Source organism: Pseudorasbora parva, chromosome 16, assembly GCF_024679245.1.
Source record: "Pseudorasbora parva isolate DD20220531a chromosome 16, ASM2467924v1, whole genome shotgun sequence".
NCBI lineage: Eukaryota > Metazoa > Chordata > Actinopteri > Cypriniformes > Gobionidae > Pseudorasbora > Pseudorasbora parva.
In genome coordinates this window covers 4,831,746-4,851,908 of record NC_090187.1, presented here as the reverse complement: position 1 = coordinate 4,851,908, position 20,163 = coordinate 4,831,746, and the positions used below count along the sequence as shown (strand labels likewise).

The 20,163-nt window shown below is 38.0% G+C and overlaps 1 protein-coding gene across 22 annotated transcripts in view; it reads right to left on the bottom strand.

Annotated features, from left to right (window-relative positions):
- Nucleotides 1-20,163, bottom strand: part of gramd1bb (GRAM domain containing 1Bb) — a 214,759-nt gene that overhangs the window by 7,670 nt on the left and 186,926 nt on the right. For 13 of the 22 annotated variants that reach the window (XM_067420124.1, XM_067420126.1, XM_067420125.1 and 10 more), the window contains 12 exons: nt 19,194-19,217; nt 13,192-13,276; nt 11,639-11,742; nt 11,106-11,201; nt 10,945-11,025; nt 10,073-10,188; nt 7,933-8,104; nt 7,659-7,851; nt 6,707-6,853; nt 3,362-3,480; nt 3,127-3,269; nt 190-293 (listed from right to left, as the gene is read on the bottom strand). In XM_067420124.1, coding sequence (XP_067276225.1) covers nt 190-293; nt 3,127-3,269; nt 3,362-3,480; nt 6,707-6,853; nt 7,659-7,851; nt 7,933-8,104; nt 10,073-10,188; nt 10,945-11,025; nt 11,106-11,201; nt 11,639-11,742; nt 13,192-13,276; nt 19,194-19,217 — 1,384 coding nt within the window. The remainder of the gene's footprint in view (nt 1-189; nt 294-3,126; nt 3,270-3,361; nt 3,481-6,706; nt 6,854-7,658; nt 7,852-7,932; nt 8,105-10,072; nt 10,189-10,944; nt 11,026-11,105; nt 11,202-11,638; nt 11,743-13,191; nt 13,277-19,193; nt 19,218-20,163) is intronic. The other 9 variants (XM_067420117.1, XM_067420119.1, XM_067420133.1 and 6 more) reach the window with 2 other exon arrangements.

The window sequence follows — 20,163 nt, the reverse complement described above, 5'->3', positions numbered from 1 at the left end:
GATAATAATAAGAAATGTTGTAGACAAAGTTTAAGTTTGTTATGGGTTGAGTTAAATATTGTTGTGGGACTTGATAATGTTGTGTGTGAAGCTCTATTGTTGTAGGTGGAGCTCAAGATGGTTGTGGTTAGGGCTCAAGAGTTTAGAATGGCTGTAGGTGAGTTAATAATGGTTGAAATTGTGTCTTACCAAGGCTTTTAAAGTTCTCATCTAGCCCACTCCAGAAGTTCTTCTCAATGAAGCCCTTCACCAGCCCCCAAGGCTGTTTCCTGTACCTCAGTTCTGTAGAAACCCTGAAGACAGATTAATCGCATTATTGTCAGCACATACACTTGTATTATTTTCAGTGTTGTGCAAGTTACTTCCAAACTGTAATATATTATAGATTACTTACTACTGCTATTTAAAAGTAATTCATTACACTACAATATTACTGTCTCAGAATTGTAATGCGTTACATTACTCCTGTATTACTTTTGAGTTACTTTCACCAAAATAACTACAGAAGTAGATCTAAACATTCTCAAATGTAGACAGAGAGCATTTTACATCCATTAGAAGGCGATATGATGAAGAATAATGACATTGGCCATCCAGGCTAACAATAGAGAATTGGCAAAAAAGTGAATGCTCAAGACAATGCAAGAAATCATGAAGATCCAACTCTGTTATAAGTATTATTTTAGAGGTAAAGTGATTATCTGGCATATCTGGGGATAGCTTAGGTCTGTTCATAGACACAACAGAACTGTGTAAACTCTAAGTTATGACAATATGCGCATTTGTTATTTTCTTATTGTTGCGACATAGTTGCGAGATAGCCTAGTTATTTCGGTTTTAGAAAAAGGTTGTATTTGACTGCATTTGCATTTGACCAGCCTACGTTCTTGTCCTCATCTCTGATAAACTAAGCAATGCGCATCCATCTCGCGAATGTACAGTAGTAGGGATGAGACGGTGGGGACATTTTCCCACCGGTTAATCAAAGTGTGATGACATCACCGGTATCTGGGCTTTTAAATCACTAGTCTATCTAACCGAAAGGAACATGCGCACTGCCGCTTGGACATTAATAACGGGAGCGGAGGCAAAGCGAGTGCTTTCAATGAATATGAACTGAAAACGCGGCAGTGCGCGCACACCGTGAATGACAACTCGTTAGTAAACGCGCGCTCTGTGCGGCCAAGCAGATTTTTAGTTTCGGTTTAAAATTAGCCTATTATTCTTAATGAAATACACAACACAATGACAAACCCCCTTTATTAGGCGCTTTTACATTTTACTTTGAAACCAAATCTTCCGCGATCATCTGTCAGTTCAAGATCACATTTTCGGTTCATGCTTCCGTTTTTATTTGAACGGCCTGTTCTCTAACTGAACTAAATTACTGTATTACTATAAAAAATCTAAACGACGGTGTCACGGTGTGCAGTAGTCTTATTCTGTCATCTTCACACAAGTGTTGTTTATAGGCATTAGGCCTATAGTTTGGCTCAGCAGCGCGCGCCTCGTCTCTCGTCCGTTCTTCGACGCGCTCGCCGTTGTGCTCTTTGAAACGACAGAGCCTTTAAACCTTCTTTAGCCACTTTTCCTACCGGCCAGCGCGAGCACAGAGGCTGAGATCATGCCTGCGGCACTTCTGTAAAATCTGCAATAAACACGTACGCCTTCACTGGACTATGTCACACAATATCCAAATGTACACCAGCAAGAGGGAGATGAATTGAAGTATTGAATTGAAGGAAAATGAAGTAAATCGCTATACAAAAATATATCAGACGCTGTCATTTAGTATTTAATTACTAACCTGGACACCACACGCGGCTATTGAATGACCACGAACAGGTAATAACTTGCATTTTTCATGCGTTAATGTATCGCGTCTTTTTTTCCTTTTCCTTTTTCGTTTTATTGTATTTCTTTCTTTTTTTGGGGGGGGGGGGGGGGGGGGGGGGTAACGCATGCGTTACTGGAAATGTACCGAGTAAAATATTACTGAAAATTGATTAGTAATGCCTTACACTACTGCGTTACAGCAAAAAGTAATAAGATACTGTAATGTATTACTTTTGTAATGCGTTACTCCCAACACTGATTATTTTTAAAAAACAACAACGCCGGCCTTCTAAATCTCTGACTCAAAGGTAATAGCAAAGATAACTTCCTGACTCTTTCTGTTTTACTTTGACCATAAAAAAAAAAAAAAAACTCCTATCCTGTTCACTGAAAGGGGTATTCTGAAATCCACTACCGCTTCAATATACCTGTATATTCCTACCTACATTATTATAATAATTCTTTCCACTTATGATTTTGCTTAAGAGAACCACTAATTGTTTCTTTTTTTCTAAAGTGTGTATTTGGTCTTCGGAAACAGTGTTTGCTCACTTAGCCCAGCTTCCAGATATGAAAAATGGATTTGTCTTTCATTTTATTTATTATATTTTATTATATTTTATATTTCCTTTTACTGAAACACTGAAGAATCAAGATAAATATTGCTTGTACTAGTCTGTATCTCTCACTGATAGAAAGCACATGTTTTCAGTATGTTTTGGGAAAGTTTCTGGTCAGAACTGGAGCTTAATCAGCTCCAACCTTGGAGAGACTGTGTATCAGTGTATGTGTGCAGTATTCTGTGTTATAGATCAGTGTTGAGGTGGTGTATAATGGGCACCCTAAGAGATGGGTGGACTTGTTGTTCTGGGCAAGCTGGATTCTGTGGCACTATATTACCTAATCCACCTAATTCTCGGGGTGAAAGCGTCAACAAGTGATATGTCTATGGAGACGTGCATCAGATTAACTGTGTGTGGAAATTTACTATGACTGTGCATTTTCTCTGAGCCAATCAGAATCACATTGCAGTAATGACGTGGATAGACCTTGAAAACAGTATAACTGTTGGGACAATTGAATGTACGAGGATAGGGCGAGGCAACGAGAAGGTGAGAGCGGGAGCGCGGCCTACAAACTCCTTGTGAGACTTGAAGCTGGCTTCTGCTGATGAAACTGCAATCTATTCTTCAGTAAAGTTTTCTTTATTTAACTACACTCCTGACTCTTGGTCTTCATTTTTCACAACTGGCCTTGGGTCATAGACTGTTAACCCCTTACAATCCGTACCTCAGTCGACACTTGTTCTTGGCCACACGTGTTAGCATGTAGCGGTTTAGAGTGTAAAAGTAGTCATGGTACGGCACGTCATGAGTGATGACTTCTGCATCAATGATGTAGCACTCACTCTCCTGACTGGCTTTATACAGGGTCTAATTCAGAGAGAATTTGCATTTTAAACATATTAAACAAAACAAATAATCCAAAGAACAGTACTGAGGAGAAGTCCAGATGAACATCTTACCTGAGTCTCAGTAACTGTGGCTGTTTTAGGAGCCAGTGGGTTGGTCAGGGAGATTGTGTACATGATCTCTCTCGTCTGATTTCCGGCATCCTCCGTTTTCCAAGGGTGATACACCACATCTATGAATGGATGTGTGAAAATTAAACGTAGAACCAATCATTTCAGAAACAAAGTTATTTTAGTTTTAGCAAGGTTATCAAAGTCTACTCTTAAAGTGCTCAACCTCTGAAAGTCGAAGCAGTTCCCACTTTGTTTATGGATCAAAACCTGTAAGCATGTTTTGTTATTTGTGGCTAGACTAGTCTCCCAGCTAACACTGAAGTAGTATTTATCTTACTTTTTAAAGACTGTTCAGCAATCTTTAAGAACTTACCACTCTAAAACAAACACCCTGTAAAATCAGTGCATGCAAAGTTTCTGCATGATCCTCTTCTTTTTAAACATTCTCAGGGTCTGAATCGGGCTCTAACTGGTGCGGCAAGATTGACACCATCATTAATATTTAGCTGAGCAGATAAAACTTACGGTAAGGGGCAGGATATTTCCGGAACACGCTCTAAGCGGTTCGCCAAACACAACACACTGGTCTAGCTAACATATTTTGGAAGTAAGGGATTCATCGAAACAGGAAATGAACAGAGCGTTTGAGACAGACTGGGAAGAGAGATACAGAGTACAATACATGTAAAATATGTAAAAACATGTTAAAAGTTATGTTACTCTGTGTGTTAGCTCAGTGGCTGGTATGAGACACTTGTTGCACACACTGCAGTAAGCTAGATCGATATTAGAGTATCATTAATAAAAGCTGGATGACTTGTGTTGCTAAATGGCATGCAATTCATTTTAAAACATTGTATGGTGGAGAAAATGCTGTATTTATCTACAAATAAAGCTCTGATAATATAAATATAATATTCTGATTATTTTATGCTATCCACTCAACAAAATAGTGCTGTCTGATTTAATTTTTGGGTACATATGTTACAAACGAGAAATCAAGAAAACAAGAGATTCAAACAATATGGCAATCATAGACCCATGTACAAATACACCCGTGAATTCACTCATTGGTGGAATGTCGTCCTGTGATGTGTGACGATATACTGCAGAAGCTATAAAGGATAACCGGACCAAAAATAGTCAGCTTTTGATCGGCTGAAGTAAGTTGAAGTTGCAGGAAGTATGGGCAGGACGTCGCAGCGTCTCGTTCCCTACTTATGGAACCATGTTTACTATCGTAAGCTGAGACACACCCTATAAAGGGAACTCGCGCTAAGTCTGAAGTTGCGACGCTGTGGGAGCATTAATACCCACTACGCCATATTAACAAGTACCTGTCCTAGTGTGAATCATGTAGAGCACAGCTTAGGACATAATCACCTGAGACAATGGTGTAGAGTCCAGATCCAGCTGTAAAATGTGAGTGGAAAGGCCCAGCCCCTCCTGACAGTAAAGTCTTAGATGCCACTATACTCCCTGTAGAATGGGTCCTCATAACTAGAGGCGAAGGAAGGTCACATAGCTTACAAGCTGTAGAGATAGCCCAGGAACCCTGCCTGGGTGACAGCTGGGCAGTCTTACGCCACTGAGCAGACCAGGTGGATGTAACATTCAAAAGCCCTGACTGCGCAAAGCAAATTAAGCTTCCCTTGGTCTGCCAACACAAACTAGGTAGATTAGATAGAGGTAGATTAAAAGGCCTGCCAAACTTCTGAGTGAGAAAGCCATATTGAAAGTAAGGTTTCAATTGTCCGAAGAGTACAAGGGACAACCCCTCTAGAACCACTGGCAAATTTCAGGCCGCAGCTCTCGCATGTATAGCAGGCCTTAACCTCAATGCGGCATGAAGAAAACAAGAGACCACATGGTGTCTCCATAAAGATCTATCACCCAAAGGTGTGTGGTAAGAAGCTATTGCCACCATGCAAACCTTACCGTGGAGGGGGATAGACCAGTACAATCCTCTAGCACTGAACAAACCAGGCAGTTCAACTGGTGTTCTATGAACAATAAAGTGAAGAGTCATCACTTGAAGGCATACAGTTCTTCTGTCAAGAGACCAGATTTCAAGAGTTGGTCCTCATTAGGGGCCCCTGCCGGTCCCCCCTACTACCTACTGCCTGAGATAGAAGGTCCCTCCTGATGGGAATCTCCCAGGCAGAGCCATTGAGGAGAGACATCAGGTCCAAGAACCATACTCAACTCGGCTAGAAGTAGACTTATCTCCCCAGGCAAACTCTCTAGAACTCCCAGGAGCAGTGCAATCGGGGGAAAGGCGTACAGACTCATCCTCTGCCACACCTGTACATGATAGAGGGGGAATTAAAGCAGAGAGTGTGATGTCTCTTGAAAAGCAAGCAGGTACACTTCCACCTGGTCGAAATTCTTCCAAATCAACTCCACCACCTCTGGCCGGAGTCTTTATTCCCTGGGCCCTAGCCCCTGCCTCAACAGGATGTCTGCTCCCTGATTTAGATGCTATGGGATGTAGATTGCCCTCATGGAGAGCAACTTGCCCCCCTGGGCCTACAGGAGGAATCTGTATGCAGTCACACAGAGGCGTTCCCATATCGTAGTGACTTCTGACGCAGCGTAAGTTCCCTTGAAAGGGAACAATGATTCACTTTCTGTTGATAAAGGTCTCCAAAAGTAACTCACCAGTCTAATAAAACACGATATGTTAAAGCATCTTTGGTGTAACCATGGTTTCTACAGAAGTAAAATGGAAGGAAATCGAGGGTAATATGGATATGACGTTATTGACAATATTGAAAATAGCTGATTTCTCTGGATTCTGAATTGATTATATATCACATAGAAAGCGTACGGAGCCACCCCTTTTTAATCATGCAAAAGCTGCCACCTATCGCAATAATGCTATCTCACCACACTCCATTATAATCAATGAAGCTGTCTACACTGCACAATGAACCTCTTGTTCACATAATGTCAAGATTTTTTCAAAAAGAGGATTTGAGTGCATGCAGAACTCGGCACTGGACAAAAACTCTGGCTTTGAGCGTTGAATTTATTCTGACTAAACCACCTCTCACTGGCCATTTCATTCAAGAAATCAACAAAAATGTCTGTGATTGGCTACATTGCTCAACACTCCAAAAACATGTTGTAAATATAAACCATTGACGCACTCCAGAACGAAAACACTGGAGGATTTGCCAAATGCCAATATGCTATTATTATGAAGAAAATGCAGGTCTCAAGTCCGTGGCAAGAGGAAGGCTAGCCTCACACACGCTCCGTCTGTGATTATTTACCTTCGTTTGTTGTTGTTTATTTTGGATCATCTAACAGTTCAATGAGATGTTTTTAAAAGGTTCTGACCTGTGAATCTCCTCTGCTCCATAAAGTCTGTCATGAACTGGGACTCCGTGAAGAGGATGCCGTACAGCTTATCAACACTGAATTTATACACCTCATTAATGTACTGACGGCCATTCAGATCCTCGTGGAATGCTTGAACCTCATCTCCTGAATACACATTCAAGATACACATAAAGATGAATCGTTCTGCACTACTCAAGCATTGGCAACAAATGATGAGTCTCACTCTGTTTGAAATGTAAATTACGTTTCCAGAATAAGACAGAATATGTATTTATGACTTCTGAATATCTGTCTACATGTATTAAGGAGCAACAATGAATTGATAAAATCAATAAAAAAATCAATAAAAAAAAACATTTGTGTTGCTTCCAAACTGTGGAAACATTTTTTTATTTGTTTTGAAAATGTAAAAAGTGTGCACTTCATATTGTATTTTATTATATATTAAACTTTTTTTTCTTCATATAAGATATTGCATATATTAATTCATACATATTGCATTTGTCCATTATATATTTGGCATCTTCACACCTATTAATATACATACATATTGTGATGTTGAGCTTGAAGTCAATTTTTTTATTTCTTATAATGCAATGAAACATGCCAAATTATGCAATCATAATTTTTGACCATGCTGTCATACAAAGAAATTATGAACACATGCAAAAACAAGAGAGAGCCAACAAAATACTAACAGATTATTTGATTAGAAACATTTGTTAGTTGCAGGCACTCGTATTTATGATTTCGCCTCTTGACTGCATGTACAGCTATAACTGTGTCTGTGAGAAAACATACATTTCCCTTTATTCATTTAGTAGATGCTTTTACTCAAAGTGACTTACAAAAGTGGAATAGCACACGCGATTCATCGTAAGGAGGCCGTAACACAGGAAGGGATTTAATAAACACTAAATGCATAGAAGAAGAGTTTTTTGTTTCAAACCTTCATCGTGTGTCTCTGAGGAATCGCTGAGATCAGTGGGTATATCCTCGTTGTCGTTGAAGTCGAGTGCAGGTGGCAGCACGGGGCCCAGAGGACTGGGCGGCTCGCTGGTCCTCTCCTCAGCCAGCAGAGGGAGTGGCAGCAGATCTCCATCAGCAAGGCAGTCTGTGTACTCCTCAGCTGTAATGTCAAACTGAAACCCGCAGAGGGCACAATTTTAAATGAAGTCTCTTAAAATGGCATCTGTGCGGTGAGAACGAGCGAGTATACTCACAGACAGTGGCGTATCCGTGCTGCTGGGAGGAGTGGTGGAGGTGATGGTGGAGTGGGTGATGGATCTCTTGTGTGTCAGAGGTGAACTGTTGTCTTGTTTGTTCTCACTGCTGCTCTTGGATGAGTTATCATTACTGACCTCGTTCTCTTCCGCTGGGATCTCCTCACAGTATCTGAAGATGCATATAGAGTAGTAGCACACAAAGAAGGAATGTGGCTACCAGTGTGCTTTATTTGTCCACATACATATCTGTTAAACATCACATTTAAATATGTTGCATTTTTGAACAATAGTTGTGAAAGCATTAGGGCTGCCCCCTAATAGTCTACTAAATGTTTGGTTCCTTTTCACACCACACTGATTGCTTTGGTCCAAACCAGTTGAAACTAACTAAAATACAGGCACGTGACAACATCCACATCACTTATTGGCTATTGCTATTTCCTAAACAGCTTTTCGTTTGGTCAGAATTTACGTGTGAGAAAATTCTAAGAGAAGAGGAAAAGCCAGCAAACTATAACACTATGAAGAGATGACTGTGCGGGCTGGTTTTGTCCCTGCCCATAATCTAATACATTGTGTGTATTTACCACAGTATGCAAACAATACCTTTCTATAATAAAGCGCGGATGCGACTTGAAAACAGCGTTCTAATGCACTGCAAACGGAGAGCGCACATTTCTCGTCACTTCAAGCAGAGGCGTGCATTAGGCTAATTATTCATAAAACATGCTCATCTTCTGAAAGTATTGCCAATAGGGGTGTAACGATTAGTTTTAACAACGATTCGATTCGTATCGCGATTTGAGGTTGTCGATATGATTTAAGGATGATATTGGTTCATTTAGAACGATATGATCCGAAACGATTCAGTGACTTTTTAGCCAAAAATTTAAATCAGTGTGATTTATTTAAATCGAATTGAATCGTTGTTAAAACAAATCGTTACACCCCTAATTGCCAACGATCTATCAGGTAATAATGTCATGCACATAATGTCAGCGCAGCTGACTACGGCAGCTGGTTTAGTACAAAATGATTAGTACGCTTTTTGGGTCCGCTTTTGGTGCACTGAGTGTGATTGCTGCTTTCACACTTGACCAAACAAACCGCACCAAAGAGGGAAACGAACTCTAGTATGATTCAGCCGAACTAAATGAGGCAGATGTGAAAGCACCCTAGTCAACCAAGTTTTAATTAGCTGGTTAAACTCCACAGGAAGTGGCAGAGTCATGTCAAGGTCATTGTTAACACGGCTGGTCCATGTGGTAATTACAGTATGTTGGAACATGAAAGAGACATTTGAAAGTAAGTAGTAGTCCAACGTTAGCCACTCACTCAAACGTTAACCTAGATAAACGAGCGCTATTATTAGGCTCATATCAAAGTCTTCTTAAGTACTTTTTCTTACATGACATGTTTAACTTAACGTCCATTGGCGCATCCACCATACTGTGGCAATGACGAGTTGGCATCATTAAATTTATCTTTGCAGAAAGCACTTAAAATTTTCAGACAGTATATACTGCCAACCAATGTGTGTGATTTACTGAAATTACCTGATTAAGTGCTATAATCAGGAACCCAGATAAAGTGAAAAAGACAACCTAGTAACTTTTTTTTGGTAAGACTTTCTCTGCAAGCGTGTGAAAAAACGAGCTGCTCAGATTTCACTCCCCTTGTGATGTAGGAAGGGGATCTTATTATATTATTCCTGCCCCATAATCTGCTGGTTCTCCACACTCCAGTTGTTGTTGTCATTTATCCAAACTAGTGAGCTTTAAAGGCTCCGCCCTATGGGGGCGGGGAACAGCAGCTCATTTGCATTTAAAGAGACACAGGTGAAAACAGCGTGTTTTTGCTGCCACACAAACAGGGGCTTTCAAAACATCCTATAATAAATAATCTGCTGTGTATTTTTTGCAGACACAGGACAACTGAGACGTGGCATTATAGGACCCCATTAACACTGCCATATACATTATCTCTTTTATCATGCCAATCTTTCCAAGAGTTTACATGACAGAAATGAGTATAACAAATGTGTGATTTGTCGACTAATGGCTTAAATGAACGAAAACTAGTTGACTAGAAAAATCTTTATTTGGGGGACAGCCCTACAGAAGCATGTTTAACTCACCCCATTGTGTTGAAATCATCATCAGGCGGCACGTAGTCTTCGTCGTCGCTCGTGAGTCCGAGCTCATTGCCGTAGCACTGATGTACAAAGTGCCAGAGCTCTTTAGGGCAGAGGGGCTGCACACAGAAACGGCTGTCATTATGAGCTCAGATATATAACAAATCTAATATTGCTTAAAATGTTCTACACAAGTAATTCACTAGTCACTGTGTGGATTATTCAAATTTATACGCACACATTCTTATGGAAATTCAGCCTAATTCACAACACGTTCTTATGCAGATGAGTTTGTTCTCTTGTTCTAATTCTAATTAATTTGGAATATTCTATTGGGATATTTTATGTTAGTCAATGAAACCTGCCCAAGCCAGAATGGCTCCATATAAGCGCTCTCCTCTCAACCTTTCCTTTATAGCCTTTCATCACTCCACTACTTATCAATTTTATCCAACTATAAAAAAATCAATCAATCAAATGAAATCAGTTAATTACTGATGATAAAATAAATGATTTGTAAATAATAAATTGACATATTATGAAAGCATGAAAAAGAGATGTGAGCTCCTTTAATAATTACTGAAGCTGTCAATCAATAGTTCACTAACAGTTCACTAACTTCACTGTAAAATATTTCTGTGCTTTCCGTGGACTCTCGCAAAATATTCTGTCATAGTAATAAAAAAAACTGGCTTATCTCATTTACATCGCATTTACACATTGTTGGTTATAATGAAAAGATTTACAAGCATGCAATACTGAAGAAAAACACATTTGAGCAGTGAGTGGATTAACTTAAACATCACTGATTGGTCATAGTTTTTTTTTTTATAATAAGTATAATTATGGCAACATTACCATGTGTGTATTCTCACCTTGTCCAGCAGTGCATTCTGCCAAAGTCTGAACATCATCATGTAAGTCCTGTCTCTCGCACCAAACGATGTGAAGAAGTGCTGAAGGGAAGATCAAGAACAACTTAAGTGAATGTGTAAACGTGTGCAGTAGCATCTGAGTGCGGCTGTGTGTCTCTCACCTTCTCAGTGTCCGTGCACAGCTGGATGGCATTGGGAATCAGACGCGCTGTTTTCTCTTTCGTCATGGAGCAGATGTCTTTCAGCCGAACTGTAAGCTGTTCACACATGCAACAGAACAACACAACATAACTCTTCTTCCATCTAAAAAGTTTTAGTTAAAGTGTCCCCTTTATGCTATATTAAAGGTTCTTCATTTTGTTTTAGAGGTCTCCTACAATCAGTTTTCATTCATGTAAGGTCAAAAAACACTTTCATTTTCTGATAATATACATTGCAGTATCAGCTCTTTTTCTCAGTATCTGAAATGGTTCGATAAAAGATTTGGTCTCTCTAAACCCCTGGATTCAGTGAGCCTGCTCTGCCCTGATCGGGGAAACTTTGCAGACCTTTTACATTCACAAACAGCTATATTACACTCTGCATGAATAGTAATACCCCCCCCCCCCTAAATAAATAAATAAATAAATAAATAAATAAATAAATAAATAAATAAATAAATAAAAAATTAGAGGTATTTCAAAGTAAATCATACCAGTGTCTCCCAGCGAAAGATGTTGCTATAAAAACAGATCCAGTTTTCGGAGAGGTAGAGGCGGCCCTGCAGGAGAATGTCCCGCTGGAGAGCGCAGGAGTAGTCTGACAGTGAGAGGAAAAGGTCAACATTTTTTATTTATTTTTTCTTATATTTCATTTTGCATCCATGAAGTTCCAAATAAAAGGAGAAAAAATATATATAAATGAGATATTAATTATACATTCATTTAAAGCCAAACTGACCTTTCATATAATTTTTTGGAACATTTGAATAATTAAAAATTTGATAAATATTAACTTTTTTTAATTATTGGACAGAAAAGCTCCACAAGTAGTAACCTAGAATACTGTCTAACACTCGATGACTGCTCTGTCAAGGCCTTGTCGTCAGTGAGGAACCTGGCTGTGCTCTTTGATACCAATCTCTCATTTGAAAGCCACGTTTCTAGCATCTGTAAAACCGCATTCTACCATCTTAAAAATATATCTAAATTACGGCACATGCTTTCAATTCAAAATGAACAGTTAGTACATGCGTTCATGAGCTCAAGGCTAGATTATTGTAATGCTCTACTGGGTGGTTGCCCTGCTCGCTTAATAAACAAACTCCAGCTAGTCCAAAACGCAGCAGCTAGAGTTCTTACTAGAACCAGGAAGTATGATCATATTAGTCCAGTTCTGTCAACACTGCACTGGCTCCCTATTAAACATCGCATACATTTTAAAATCTTGCTTATTACTTACAAAGCATTAAATGGTTTAGCTCCCCAGTAGGACACTAAAATTATGATCAAAGTTATTCAACTAATTATACAAATAAAATATATGAATTAGGTTTTATTTAATTCTATAAACTATAATACAGATCTGCCAACATTGTCTCTATATGATAAATTAAAATAAGCTGATAACATCACTGTTTCCTCCAGAACGACTGTACAGCCAAATCTAATTTTGTTGTAATATTGTCCTGTTGGACAATGTGAAGCTGCTTTGACACAATCGTGATTGTAAAAGCGCTATATAAATAAAGTTGATTGATTGATTGATTGAACTCTTTCCCCACAAAACACAGAATTTTCCAGGTTTCCGTGTTTTCACCGTTATATGATAGGGGGTATATGAATGAGTACTGGATCTCCCGATCAAAACACAAGCAAAGAAGACACAAAAAAAAGCGATATCATGTAAGCATATGCATATATAAAATAATGTGATCGTCAACATTAAACATCATATAAATTGAAACGGCCTAATGTTGATGAACGAAATGTGGACCCAGGATGAGCTTCAGGACTGTGAAGTGTTTAGGGACTCTATCTACTTCATCTGCCTTTGATTATCGTTCTGAATCTGATCTCACACACACGCACACACACACGCACGCACGCACGCACACACACACACACACACACATATATATATATATACACGTGTGTGTGTGCGCATACAGTGTATAAAACAAAAATGTATTATGTGACACTACCATTGCTAAATGCTAATTTAATTGCATATCCGTAAGTCTTTTATTTGTTAATGATTACATCTTACCCACAATAAGACGCTCTGTGTCCGGCAACTGCTTGAAGAGCTTCCTGAAGTCTTCATTACGCTGCTTATATGTGGGACTGAGGACCTACAAAACAAATCAAGCAGTAGGTGAGGAACACACACACACACACAACTCGAGCACACTCAGTAAGAAGCAGCCATTCTGCTCTTTCACACAGCTGATCATCAGTCAAATGCTGGTTTAGTTTGCCATGCAGCAGCGTGAGATGAACCACAATGAGCTCATTCCCACTGTGGCGCTGGAGTAAACGACGACTTCACACTGCTTCTCATTCACAGACGCACTCTTCACTCCTGCTAATGAGTGAAAGTACACCTTACATCATTAACAGCAGAGCAAAATAACCAAATGCTCTAAGAAAAGACCAGACAGACACTTCAGCTTTGATAAGGTGTCTTGATGTCGTTCGTAGTGATCCTTACATGCAATATTGAATGCGATAGACTATTGCCACGGAACAAATCTTTTCCGAAATACCTTGAAAATAAAAAATACCTTTAGAATGAAACAGAAATGAAGGCAACTATATTTATATATAAATATGATATAGGAATAAATTACTTGGATAATGAATAGATGGTTTATTTTATATTATATTGTATTTAGTGCTTAAATTTGATTAATATATTGTACAAACAGAAACTTTTATGTTAGATCCGATAAATTGACCTGACTAATTATATTATACATTAACTGCTAAAATAAATTTTAAAAATATGAAATTAACATTAAATATATAGACAGACACTGTTAACATTTTGTAAAAAAAAAAGAGTAATGAATGTATATAATACCAATATATTAAGCAAACCAATTTGAGTGAAAAGTGTTTGATATATACTTTAATTTGGTAGAAGTTAGCAAAAAAATGAAATTAAAATATTAAAACTTAAGTGTCAGGTCTAGATATAATTTTAATATCGTACACTTAGGAATATTAAATTTATATCTAGACCTGACACTTAAGTTTTAATATTTTAATTTCATTTTTTTGCTAACTTCTACCAAATTAAAGAGTAATTAAATAAAATATATTAAATATTTGTATTATTATTTTTATCTTTTTTTAGAATAAAATGTTGAGAGAAAAAAGAAAAACATTTAACAAATGTATGTACAATTCTGTATACAATGTAAATATTGTTATTCTATCATTGTATATTTATAATAATATTTTCATGTTTCATGTTGTACACTGCCCTTTCACTATCAAGAGTGGACCCTAAACTAGTCTTTTGTTGAATCTTTATGTAGACTCACAGCAGGTATTTCCTCATCCTGGTACGGGTCGTCCCTCAGGCCCCAGTGCCAGTCCTGCTCCCAGTCTGAACCCTGAATTAACCACCCCGCCAAAGCCTCCTCCAGCTCCATTAGGGTCTCCCAGTCCTCCTGAGAGTCAAGGGATGAATCCATGTCTCTGTGCGTCTCTCGTACTACAGCCAGCGGATCGATCAGTTCATCAATGCCAAGATCCTGGTAAGTTTTTTGGGATGGGTCTGTAAATAAGTATCCAGATTCAGTCGCTCCTCCAAGGTATATCTCCGCTATCGCTGATGTTCATCAGGGTGTAACGTCCTCTATCAGGGTGTGAGTGTCTGGCTCTTCTGACTAGTGCCACATGATTCAAGTGTGGCTCGCAAAAACACACTCGCGCGCAAGTGGCCTTTAGTAACCTTGGCAGACAGATACTTTATTATGCTGCTGTTTGTTCCAGTTTGCTGCTGGGAAAGCGTCTGTAAACATGTCCAACTTGATTCTTCATACTTTTCCGCGCTGTAACCGCCGTGACTAAAGAGTTGATAAAGAAGGAACATCAAGTTACTTCCGCCAAGCGATCATTAATTGTTACCTCAGTATGCAATGGCTAATATCTCCATTTAAAATTAGTCGTTTGCTTTCAAAGAATGTTTTTCTTGGAGTTTAGTCCATCAAAGACTGCAATGTTTTTGCATTCAGCAGCTGTTGCTAGACTTCAGATGGTCTTCTTCTACAGGTGTAAAAAGGACCACGTCGACAAATAAAGACCATCTGGAAACTCTCTTTGTCCGTTCCTTGGGTTATGATGTCCTTGTTTTAATCAATTACGTTTCTAATGTACAATTCACACCTTCATCTCTCAACCCCGACCTCTACTCACTCGTGCCTTCTCATTTGGTCTGTCAGGAACCTAAAGATAACCAAGAACAAAGACTGACACATGATCTGCAGCAGTCATAACTCTCAGAATGGAATTCTGCTTGTGCAAGCAACAACTTGAATCTCTGTCCCAAAAGTATTCTCTCTTCAGCTGCTATGCATTAACAACCATAAAGGTGAATGTAAAGTTTCTCCCAGTTGAGTAAAAGATACTCGAGAACATTCCAGTGGAGATCCAGAGAAGAACAGAAGCCTCAGCAGATACTTTGGAGCACAACAGCTCTATCTGATTTAAGTAGAGCTGGATGTGTGTGAGTGTGTTTACTCCTGGCGATGAGTATGCAAAGTTGGTTACATATTAACTAAAAGAGTAAATAATGAGAGCCGCTGGTGGCTGGTACCAAGAGTGGGTGTGACAACTGCAATAATGTCATAAGGGGATCCCTTTGTTTTCTAATGTTTTAGTGGCAAGTGAGACCATGTCTTGTGTGCAAACTTTCGAGGTGTGATCTGTTAAGGTTAGTCTTTCTTTCACAACTCAGTTTGGTCCTTATGTGCAAACGTCAACCTTAAAGGGATAGTTCACCCAAAAAAATGAAAATGTTGTCATCATTTACTCACCCTCATGTTTCACCAGATACGTTGAAGAATGTTGTTGACCAAAAATGTTTGGTAACCATTGATTTTTATTGTATGGACACAATATATATATATATATATATATATATATATATATATATATATATATATATATATATATATATATATATATATATATATATATATATATATATATATATATATATATATATATATATATATATATATATATATATATATATATATATATATATATATATATATATACATATATACGTGTATACCAGATTTTTGTTTTTTGGGTGAACTATCCCTTTAAAGCACACTAAAGTTGTAATGTTATATGTTTGATCTAAATCTATAATAAAGCCATTTATAATACCAGTACAGATGCTGTGTCAATAATGATCCTAACAGAAACTTTAAGCAGCTTGTTTCTATGGTCACCTCCTCATGTAAACACATCTTCAATCAGTTCACAATGCTAATCTACATATATAAATGACTCAATTGCTCATGACGTCATACAAAATGAAGCCAACATGACCCCATATTGGTATTCCCTAGTATTCCCTGACCTAATTATTAGGAAATCATCTGATTTCAATGAGAAAACATTACCTAACTAGTCAACGGTTTGATATCTAAAGTCTCCCTCTACATTCTTGCAATGTGAATATTTCCCCTGCTTATTAAAAGTTACGTTCATCTTCATTACAGCAGGAATATCAGATCAGCTGACGGATGAGACAACTCAGCATTTGTATTACAAATGTCAATGATTCTTCTGAAATCTGAATACAGATTTATGCTATGCTTTTATTTGTATAGTAACTGCAAACGATTCAACAGCGTTCATTAAAGGTCAAGTCAAGTCATGCTAGGTGTATATGATATTCTTCTTTCAGATGAATAAAATCAGAGTTATATTATTAGAAGTCCTGGCTAATCCAAGCATTGTAGTTTTGTTTATGAAGTTAGTTATTTCAGTCTATAAAGTTTTAAATATGGATATTTTAGTTTTTTTTGCACTTCGCTTCAGGAGGCCTTTACCAACCCCCGGAGCCGCGTGGAGCAGTTATATGATGGATATATGCACTTTATGGTTTTAATAAACGAGACAACAATTCACTGCCGTTATAAAGCTTGGATTAGCCAGTATTTGTCTGAAAGGAGAATATCATATACACCTAGGAGGACTCATTTTCATATTTGGGTAAACTTAACCTTTAACTCTAATCTTTAATTCTTCCAAATATCTAATATCTTTATCCATTTCACAGTAGGCATTTTGAACTTAAAAGTTCAAATTTGACTTAAACGTTGTTTAAATTAATAATTAGCTCAAAACTATACACAAATATTTACACTTTTAATTTATATGCAAACTGTAATACTATTAAAAAGCCATAGAATTTCAGCTGACTTTTTAACAGTTTTCAAGATCTACAAGAGTCTAGATGTGGATGTTGGTCAACAAAACCAACATCCACATCTAAAAACCTTGAATTGACTTCCATTGCAGGAGTTAAAAAAAGAAAACTTTGAAGAATGTTGGTAACCAAACAGTGTTGGTGACCATTAACTTCCATTGAATATAGAAAAAAACAACAAAACAACCACTGACACATTTCTCAAACTAGCTACCTATATATATATAACAAGAAACTATAACGAAGAAATCGAGTTGAATTCTGCAGGAAAAGTCTTTCATCATTTAGATGACAAGGGTGCAGTGCAAAATGTGTGATGATAACAGCCATAAAATGAAAAAACCTTTGTATGACATGTCTGCTATGGGATAACATTACACAACCTCTTTCTATTCACCCTCCCTGTTTATGACTTTCCTAATTCTACCTCGAAAGTAGCGAGAACAAATGTGTCATGAAATTGCTGCCTTAAAATAAACTACTACTTTATCCAAACTTTGTGTCTGTACAGTGTCAAATGACAGTGATCTGTAATAATCAGCTGTCTCTTCTAAACCAAACATAATTCTAAACCAAACATAATGTGCAATACAACAATGCAGTAACCAACATTCACTCTGGTGGTCAGTCGGGCTCAGAACTCATGAAGACGGTTGAGATGTAATCACAGAGCTCTCAGGGCCATGGGAGATCATCACTGCCCATATGAACACACACAGATGCACATACACTTCACAGACAATGCATCAAAAATACACTACACTCTATAAATATAACATCAATACCACTGCATGAGATCCTGCTGTTGAACAGCACAGTATGCATTAGTATGCATCGAACAGCTCACATCCTAGCAGATGCTGTGTACTCAACCAATCACATCACATCACTGAGACCCAGAGCCAATCAAAGAGACGCAAAGTCTACTTATTGTAACTCTCTAACGCTGCTGCCATGCAGGTTCTTGTGAAAAAGAAGTGCGCTTTATTGTATTGAATGTGCACTTGTAGTGCACTTCAAATCTTAAAAGTATATTTGTAAAAGACTGTGCTTGCATATGTAACCCCTTCTGTTCAGACCGGGATCCGAACCCGGGTCCGCCCGCATGAGAGTCGGACGCTCTAACTAGGAGGCTAAAGGCTGCAACCCCTAACGACAGTCGCTAGAGCGTCTCTTGAGGTCAGAGGAGTGAGGTTTACTCGCACAGCAACTACTACTAGCTGGCCTCCGTTACACATATAATAAAATATTAATGAAATAAAAGGTCATTTAAAGAGTACACATGACTACTTAATACACTTAAGTACACTTTTAAAAAGTGCACTTTGTATTACTGTCAAATTAAATGTTTAAGTACATTTTAACTTCACAGAATAAGTACACTTATTTTGATGTGTTGACTAACATACTAAAGCACATGTAAAGTATTTAATTATAATTTTAACTGTATTGTATTATATGCATAACATGTATAAATGCATATCATACATGCTTCAGCAATAGAAATTACATAACAGAATATTTTAGTTTACAATAAATGCTCGTCAGTTATTTCTGTAATAAGCAGTCTTTTTAAAAGTATGCTAAAGTCTACTTCTTTTTCACAAGTGGGGATTAATGCCGTGCATCCTGTTTTAGCATTTGGTTTAACAAAAGTTCATTAAGGAAGGTGCTATGATTACATAATTAAAGGACCACACGCATGCCAAAGCCATCGTTAGAACGACAGAAGCCTTCAAGACTCATTTCAGTCCTCATACTGACGATAGGTGTGAGAGGAAACAGGAAGTGGAGTGTAAAATCATGCTTACTCTGAGAATGTGCTGTCTCTCATGCTGAAGAGAAAGAGTGAAGGAAAGAGAGAAGCAGAAAAAAGTACCACAGACAGAAAAAGAAAGCAAAGATAAAGGATTGAAGGGAAAATGAAGATATTGCGTAATGAAAAGTGATTGAAAGATTACGGTATTATGACGCTCTCTTGTGGCTAATACTCTAAATTAAAAATAAAAACAACTTTATATTTGTATTGTATTATGGAGCCCCAGGAGAATCATGGCCACGATTTCCTAATTCGTTCCCTTGTTTTACTAAATCATCTGCACAATATAATCATTTGTTCCTTAGTAAATCATGGCCATGTTGTACTAATTTGTTATTTGCTGTGCTTTAGCTAAAACAAGGGAATTAATCATTACAACATGGCCATGATTTAGTTAACTGAGGAAACAAATTATTTTAACGTGCACACAATTGACTTAACCAGAGTTTCTATTTACACTAAGTGCAAAAGCCTGCCTTGTTGGCAGAGGCTATTTACACTAACTCCGCCCACTGACGTCTGGTTGGGCTAGACAAAATGACAGAAGATGCAGGTTTGTCAACAGTAGGGGTGTCAATGGTGTAGGGGTAAGGCATGTGGCGGAAAGTTTTAATGCAAATCGACCCGAGTTCGACTCTACTCCCTTTTGCATCACATAATATCGGAAAGGCATTTACTGTACAACAACACTGTTGTGCAAATAGTATCTGCCTCTATTTATAAGTGTCACTTTTTGAGTTTGTTTTAAATACGTTTTCTCTCTCGCTGGAACAGACTCAGGAATTTCTCTCACTGGAATGGTGGCTGAGGCTGGCACGCTGTATTTCCCCTGGCTCTCGCCGATGGTAAAAGGCGACCCATTGCAGAGAAATACCCAGTCCACGTACTCCTTAAATGTCCCTCAAGGGGACTAACTACTATTTATACTTACTGCAAAGAATATATGCTATCTTTACTTAGTG